This window comes from Condylura cristata, unplaced genomic scaffold (assembly GCF_000260355.1).
Source record: "Condylura cristata isolate star-nosed mole 26May11 unplaced genomic scaffold, ConCri1.0 scaffold00011, whole genome shotgun sequence".
Classification (NCBI taxonomy): Eukaryota; Metazoa; Chordata; class Mammalia; order Eulipotyphla; family Talpidae; genus Condylura; species Condylura cristata.
This window is the reverse complement of record NW_004567112.1, coordinates 24,750,935-24,759,675: the sequence shown is the minus strand read 5'-3', so window position 1 is coordinate 24,759,675 and position 8,741 is coordinate 24,750,935. Positions and strand designations below refer to the sequence as shown.

The window sequence follows — 8,741 nt, the reverse complement described above, 5'->3', positions numbered from 1 at the left end:
GGGATCGCCATCCAGTACCGGATTCACCAATCTGATTGGCCATCTGGTCGCCTCACACAGGTCTCTATGCCCAAGCCACAAGAAACTGCTTAGGGACCCCATGTCTGCTTGGAAACAGCCTCGAGAGGCCGGCAGCGCCGCTGAACTACGTTTCCCACAATGCTCGAGGAAGCCCGGGCCGCCGATGTCCGGAGTCCGACAGGCGTTCTCGCGCGGTACCTCCTGGGAGTTGTAGTCCATTGCCATCGCGCCGGCGCTGCTGCGGGCTCGGCGCTGGCCTTTGTCTGTCTGCGGGCGCGCGCCGCTGCGGTGAGTGAGGCCGCCGGCCGGGTCAGTGCGCCCTGGCTAGGCGGGGACGCGCTGGCAGGCCGCCACCCCTGGGGCCGCTGCAGCCCCGAGCAGGCCTGATCGGACTGGGCTCGAGGGAGGCCTCGCGAGGGGTGAGGTCCGCGGCCCATTGTGAAGGGTCCTTCTGGACCGAGAGTGGGTGCTGGCAGGCCTGGGGGACTAGAGGGGGTAAGGGGCTGGCTGGGAGGAGGAGCTGGGCCCCTCCAGCCGCTGATCTGCAGGGCAGGCTTGCTGAAGGCCTCTGCATCCAGGAAGCACAGGAGGCAGAGGCCTCAGGCAGGTGTGCCCGGGGGCCTGCGGTGAGGGGAAAGGTGGACAGGGGAAAGAGCAGTAGGGAGGGCCAGTGGGAGGAAAGACAGCTCCCTTGGGGGAATGGAGAAAAGATAAACTGGATTTAGGTACGTGGAGAAAATAATCAGCTCTTCTCAGACTCTCCTAATCTGTCCCCTGAAGGCTCCCTTGACAGCAAAACTGCCCCCCTCTTGCTCTCTTCTTTTGAGGACCCTCTGCTTCAGGCTTTATACCTCTGGGTGGTCAGAGACCCTTCACATTGGTTCTTTTGTTCTTAAGCAGGCTGATCTGACAGTATCATAACTATTTAATACATGAAGAATTAGATCAGTGCTATCCAGCTACTTGCCCAAGATCACAATGACAGGAGGGGAGGGCAGTCAAGGCAGAATTCCAACTTGTTCATGGCCTAATTCTGTGCTTTTCCCAAACTATAGTAGCCTTTTTGATAAGGAAATCAGTGTTTTCTATGACAAACCACTTTATCTAAAATCTTTAGGAAACTGACCCGTCAGACTTGTGACCTAGGAAGAAAAATAAGAGTTTTCCATTATTAATCAAAAGAGGTATCTGAGACACACTGAATTACTTGTAGATCTCACCACATATGAAAAGGCAGCGCTTTAAGACCTAAATCCACTTTCTCACTAAACTCTCTGGGGATTTCCCAGGAACACAGTCCAAGGGGACTTTAGACAGCAGATGCCATGTATTTCCACTGACTCTCAGTGGATATGTACTTGTTGAAATAACACCTTGAACTTCCAGGTGAATGTCCTTTGGCATCCTGGCTACCAAGAGGGATTCCTTAGTGGCCTCTCCATCAAATTGGTGGTTTCTCCAAATGAGAGTTTAAAATGCCTCTCCAGTCCATAGAATGCATAGTCATTAAGAAGACCGGGTGTTTAGGTTTAGAAAGCAAAGAATTGTAGCATATCCCTGCTTTCCTTAAGAGGCCACCATTTTGATGGGACATGTTAGGGAGACATGGAGACTACATATTTAGCCACTGCATAGATAACATGCAAAAATCCAATAATTAGGGCCCGAGAGTAAGAAGTAAATATTCAAAAATTTTTGAAAAAAATAAATTTGGTTCGAGGAATCCTGTGACCTGGAAGAATAATGAATTCTGACCAAGCTCTGTTCCATTCTATTCAATTTTTTAAAAAAGATTTATTTATTTATGCATACAGAACTGGGGTAAAGGCCAGAGGTGAAAGGGTGGTGAGAGGATTCACCAGAGACAGAACGGAGAGCAGAACAGGCCCACTGAGGAAGTACACTGCTGAGGGGAGCAGCGGGTGGGCCAGGAGAGGTCTGCAGTGCCATGTGGTCACCTCCAGGATAGGCAGGGATCGAACTCATGCGGAAGTGGCTTTTGCTTCTCAGTGCTATACTTTAACCCACTGCGCCACCATGGAGGGCCCCCATTCTGTTCAATTTTATAAGAACTCTCACCAGCCCTTTAGTGATAAGGAACTTGGGGATGGTCAAGTGTAGGGACATAGGGCATAGACTATACCAAAAGTCAGGCATTTGAACCTTTGCTCTACCTTGACTCATAACTGGCTCTGAGAATTTGGGTAAGTTACTGGTTGGAGTGCCAGACTGGGATATGGGATAATATCCAAGTATTTATACTTTCTCAAACTGGTATTCTCATAGTTGAACAATAGGAGAGGGGTCATTCTGAGTCTGGAGCCTCCTGAGAACTGCTAAAGGCTGACATAAAAATTTCATGTTCTATCCCTATAACCTTAGTAGGACAGGCGAGGACAGCTAGTCATTTCCATCTTACATCCAATCATGAAAGTGAAAATGTTGGTTTTTACAGATACTAAATTTCTCTAGAGACTTGAAATTTAAAAAAAAAAAAAAATAGTGAATGGTTGGTAGGAGAAGGAAGTAGAAGATCCCAGTTACATGCCAGGTACAAACAGCAGTGGCTGTTACCTTGGGATTAGCAGAAAGAAATGTGTGTCTCTGTATTCTCTGCTTTCCCATCTTCTCCTTCCTCTGCATTGATTTGTGAGGTCCACTTTACAATTTTATTATAAGTCACTGGCATCTTGCAATCCCTATTTCCTGTGTTCATTTACATGCCCAAAACTATCCCTGTTGGCTTTATCCTTCTCACTTACCATTCTCCCCTCTCCCCTGCTTCCTATTGTTGTTCTGGGTTGTTTTGTTGGTTTTATGTATGTGTTGGTGTATGTGTTTGGTTTTTTTGTTTTTTTTTTTTCTCCTCAGGTGATCAAGAACAGCCCATGGAAGAATCATACGAGGAGGTGTTGATTCAGGTCACACAGCAGGAGTGGACATGTTTGGGTTTCCGACAGCTACCCTGCTGGACTGTCACGGACGATATGCCCAGAATGTAGCATTTTTCAGTGAGTGAGTCGGTTGATCACTGGGATGCCTTAGCGCACCATACTCTGCGTCGTTGTTCTCAGTCTTCCTTAACAGACTGAAGAAGCAGAGAAAACAGTCCTCCAGTAGAGCTTATAGGGAAAGCCTGCAGTTTGGCATTAGAAAACAGAATCAGTGAGACAGCACCCTGCTGAGAAGGGTCACCTAAGGTAGTCTGAGAGTGTGAATGAGCCACTAGGTTCTCCACACAATTCCTGAATAAGGGTAAGACAGGAGAACAAGGAGGAAATCTCCCCAGTATGATTCCAGGAAAACTGCTGGCAGTGATGACTGGACCCCCATATTTAAAGTGGAATAGGAGCCTCGAATGCAAAGTGATGTTGTAAAATGATATCAATATCTGCTTAGGAAATGTGTGAGAATAACTTCTAAACCAAATTTATTTTACTTCCATCACAGTTTGGTAGAGAGTAGTAGCATGGGTTTTAAGGGGAAATTTCCTTAGATCAAATGTTGTCATTTCCCTGGCTCTATCTGTACTACCAGTCAAGTTCTTTAACTTTCTTGAGCTCCAAGTTCTTTGTATAATGGGACACTAAGCTCTGATATGTAGAGTTACATGATTAGAGATAAGAGATGTAACATATCCAGGATGTTAGTACATATTTCTTGACCTCATGGTACCTACACCACTGTCAGGACAGCAGTTTAAAGTGGAGGTGGATTTCTCAGGAAGCAAATGAAGTTTCACTTCCAGGACCCCTCACTCATATTGTTCTCTTAAGGTCCTATCCGTACTTGTATATTTTTTCTTAATGTAGTATCTGCAAAATGTTAAGGTTTTAGGCACCTTTTTTGGGATCAGAGTAGAGTTGGCTGTGGGACTCTATGTGCTCTTCTATATTTTTTGTAATTTCTCAGGGTCTGAATTATTTCTGTAAATAGGAATAACCATGGATTGTTTGGCAGGCTTAAACTTAAATGCACGCCTGTGTTTGAATCCCGCTGTACACTTCACTGGCTGCATGACCTTTCACTACTTCCCTGTGTGTTCATTTCTTTATCTATAGCAATCTCAGAATATGATCATTTTCAGGAATAATTCTCTATGTGACATTCATAGTATAATGTCTCGCACATAAACACTCAAACCATCACTTCTTTTTCCCCTGTTCTTCTCACTCAGCATATCGGTGCCTCTTACATGACTTCCCTCTCATTTTACCAGATGTGATGACAGAAACCCACCACAAATATGAGCACTCTGAGGCCACAGGATCCTCAAGCTGGGATTTCCAGAATTCTTTTAGAAGAGAGAGACTGGAACAAAAATCCCCAGATTCTAAGACTCTACAGGAAGAGTCACCTGGAGTGAGACAGAGGGTCTATGAGTGCCAGGAGTGTGGAAAATCCTTCAGGCAGAAGGGCAGCCTAACCTTACACGAGAGAATCCACACTGGTCAAAAGCCCTTTGAGTGTACTCATTGTGGAAAAAGCTTCAGGGCCAAAGGCAATCTGGTTACACATCAGCGAATACACACAGGCGAGAAGCCCTATCAGTGCAAGGAGTGTGGGAAAAGCTTTAGTCAAAGAGGGAGTCTGGCCGTTCACGAAAGACTCCACACTGGACAGAAACCTTATGAATGTGCTATTTGTCAGAGAAGTTTCAGGAATCAAAGTAACCTTGCTGTCCATAGAAGAGTTCACAGTGGCGAGAAGCCCTATAGGTGTGATCAGTGTGGAAAAGCCTTCAGTCAGAAGGGAAGCTTAATTGTTCACATCAGAGTCCACACAGGCCTCAAGCCCTATGCCTGTGCACAGTGCAGGAAGAGTTTCCACACCAGGGGGAATTGTATCCTACATGGCAAAATCCACACAGGGGAGACACCTTATCTGTGTGGCCAGTGTGGAAAGAGCTTCACTCAGAGAGGGAGCCTGGCTGTGCACCAGCGAAGTTGCTCACAAAGACTCACCCTATGACCACTCTTCAAAGGAAGTCCCATGAATTAAGAATACAACGTCCTCTGAGATCAAGCTATTTCTTTAACTATGGAATGCATGGAGCCGTCAGGAAAACCAGCATTGGAGATAACAAACTGATTTTCCTTTCCCCAAAATGAATATGAAAAATAAGTGTCCTGTTAATTATCATTATCATGTATATCACATAGATTCTGTTTATTTTGAACTAATTTCTCAAGGTGCCTCTATTAATCCAGTGGCACTGGGAGATTGTTCTCTCATAAGATCATTTTTAAATTTGTAGTTTACATCATCAGCCTTTTAAAAAGCATCAGTTCTTTATCCACCCCAAGGTTCGTTATTTCCCTGCATATTCAAATTAATCTTGTTTTGCATTCAAGACCAATGGGAAAATTTCATAGCATGAATAATTATTTTAATAATCCTCTTATTGAACTTTGTCTTGCCTGGATGATACTCCCAATAACTTAGTTTAACAAATCACTCATGTCCAGAGCAGAGCCCTGATCTTTCCTGGCAAAAGAAGATTGCAGTGCATCAAAAGTGTGATATCTGTACACTGAGATTTTCTTCAGTCTTCTACTCCTCACAGAGAATTTGCCAATAGCCAAAAAGCATACACCATCTGTATGCAATCTTTTGAGAACTGTAAGCTTCCTATCATTGCCTCTATTTAACTCCTACTTCCTGGGGAAAACAACCTTCACTCCATTTCTGGCAATACCAACAATAACTTGGGGTTGGGGTCACCTATAAAGTATGTATTATTATTGGTGGATCTGAATTTGTATTAGTGAAATCAGTCCTTCAACAATACTTCCTCTTCCTATACAAACACATGAAGAAAGTTGGAAGCACACTAACTTTTTAGTCACTCAAAGGATGATATTTGAAAAATACTAGAGAACAGAAATTGGCTTTGAAAGGTAATTTGTGTTTTTAAGCCTTGGCCATACAGTTTCATGTTGAGCATTTACGTAATTAAAACAATGGTGATATAACGTGGTTTTCCTGATAAAATACTGTAGGTGACGTAATCCAGAAAATATCATCTAGAAAGGCAAATTATCAAAAGTCTGGGCATTGAAAGCTTTAGATACTATGGGTTTGAATACTAATACAAAAAGTACTCCAAAGATACCCTGACAGGATTTGAAGATGTGTACAAGAATGTTTGTATCTTCATTTTTAATAGTTATCAATGTACAATAATCCAATGACAAATAGCAGGTGATAAATTGTGTTAATATATAATGAAATGTGATTCATCAATAAAAAGTAAAATGTTATGTATGAAATGAGATAGATGAGTCTTAAAGCCTGTTGAATGAAAGAATTCCAGTACATGCACAAATACGGTATTTTATTTATATGCCTTCACAGGACATTATAATACGCTATAATAGAAAAAGAAAAACTAAACTACCATACATAATAATATCTCTCAAGGAAGGTAGGGATAGACTCGCAATAGAAATTGACTTGACTTAAAGGGGCACAGGCCACTTTATAAAGTGGGAAAATATACTTCACCTTCCTTCAGGTAACGAATGTGTATGTCACTGTCAGAATCCACTGATTACAATACTTAAAATCTACAATAGAACACAACACAGTTATGATTTCAGCTTTTTAAGTTCCAAAATTTTTCTTCTTGTTCCTCTTGGTATACTTACTCTGAAGAAAAGCAGCAACCAACCAAGGAAAAAATCTAGCTGAGTCATAAGTCACAAGCGCTTTAATAAAACAAGTTGCAGACAGCTTACCTTATTTTGATCTGAAAAAGAAAGCATTAATTCTTTCACTGTTGTGATGTGACCTCTAGTTTGTTTTTTGTGTTTTTGTTATTGTAATCGTCATTTAAGAGATTTGAGTCAGTTCACCTTTCTAGTTGCTTACAGCTTTTATTATGAATGGATGTCATTATGATGAATACTTTTTCTGTATCAGTTGATATCATCATAAATTTTTTATTCCTTAGGATTTTATCTTCTTTAATATAGGTTATGTTGACTAATTCCCAAAGGTTGAATGAACCTGAAATTCATGGGATAAGCCTCATTTATTCATGGTGTTGTGTATATATATATATATATATATATATATATATATATATATATATATATATATATATATATATATATATTTTTATTTTATTTGGGTTTTATTTTATTTGGAATTTACTTGTAGGTAATGGTAGAGCATTTCTTTTGCGCTTTTAAGCTATTCAGAGGTCTCATACACAGACATATGTTACACATGCACATATAATGCACACAGCTAACGTTCATTGTGTATTTACTATGCATCTGTCATACAGTTAAGCATCCTCCTTTAAACTAATAAAAGGTTATCTGCATGTGGTAGAAGATTTAACAGGCTATATAATTTGTCAGGGTCTTGCACAATATACAGAGGTGATCTACATATCTTGCACCCTTGCTTCAAAGCTTCTAATTGCTGTTATATAGTTTTAGATATTACTCTATAACCTACTCTGCACTTGACATATCTACTCCGTTCATTTTGTTAGTTGTATCACATGCCTGTGGTAGATTGCATTTTCTCAAATGGTCAAAACATTTCCCTTTCAATGTGTTCTGTTCACAATATGATTCTGAAACTCCTTCCATGAAGAAGTATGGTTTATGTTCCCTCCCCACTTAATTTGAGTAGGTTTCACAGAGAAAGTGATAATCTCTTTTTGAGGTTAGATCACAACAAATACTGGTTCTTTGCCTGATCCTTTTGGTACATACGCTCTTGGAACCCTGGCATCATGCTTAGAGGAAGCCCAAGAAATAACATGAAAAGGTCTTGTGAGACTTTTCTGTAAACAACCTTCCTGGAGGCTCCAGCCAGTAGCATAAGCCATCAACTATGTGAGTCTTCAGGTCAGTTTTGACCAAAAGAGATACAATGTGAATTCCACATGCAAGTCATATATGTAACTTTCAATTTTCTAGTGACCACATTCAAATCAACTTTAATGTATTTAACCCAATATATCCAAAATATTATTTTGACATATAATCAATACTTTAGAAATTGAGATAACTTACCTTTTGTCATACCAAGTCTTCAAAACTTGATGTTACATATACACTTGATATATCATGCAAAACTTGATATATTATCCATTTATGGTAAATTTCAAGTCAGAATAACATGTTTCAACTGCTCCAAGGCCATGTGTGTCTACTGTGCTACAGTGATTTCAGATGATTCCATCAACCAACTGTCATGCCAATTATAGTTGTGAGGGTTCCCAGCTGAGACTAAAATATTGCAGTTACAAAGTTGTTTCTGCTACAATTCCAAGTTCTTCACTCACAAAATCTGTGAGCATAGCAAAATGGTAACTAAATTTGGGGTATTTTAGGCATCAATAGTAAGCAGGAGTCCAGCCTATATAAGTTCTATAACTTAAATGATTCCCTCCTTAGTTGTTTTATGCAGTTCTTTCCAAGATTTTATTACAGACAATGCTATAAGGAAAAATATCATTTCTGGAAGCCAATCTAATTATTTGCAAGTGGCTTTTCTAAGAATGGGACATGTATAAGTTGACTAATGTTCAGTTGTCAATCTGCTTGTAGATATACATATCTACCCCTTTTATTATTTAACTTAAATGCTTAGTTCCTTAATATTCCTCTATAATTTTTCTTTATTTTACATTTTATTGTAAAAGATTCAAGTAATGTATAAACTACATTAAAGGGGTCCTATACCCCTTTGTCTAA

At 40.6% G+C, this 8,741-nt stretch overlaps 1 protein-coding gene across 2 annotated transcripts; it reads left to right on the top strand.

Annotated features, from left to right (window-relative positions):
- The first annotated feature begins 234 nt into the window (after window positions 1-234).
- On the top strand, window positions 235-7,057 carry ZNF32 (zinc finger protein 32). 2 transcript variants are annotated; one of them, XM_004680638.1, is made up of 3 exons: window positions 235-309; window positions 2,893-3,032; window positions 4,241-5,169. In XM_004680638.1, exons 2-3 carry the CDS (start codon window positions 2,963-2,965, stop codon window positions 4,990-4,992), a joined length of 822 nt encoding a protein of 273 aa, XP_004680695.1. In that variant the 5' UTR covers window positions 235-309; window positions 2,893-2,962; the 3' UTR covers window positions 4,993-5,169. The 2 variants fall into 2 exon arrangements, with proteins under 2 accessions (XP_004680695.1, XP_012579424.1); XM_012723970.1 differs by having other exon boundaries at window positions 249-309; window positions 4,199-7,057.
- Window positions 7,058-8,741: the final 1,684 nt, after the last annotated feature.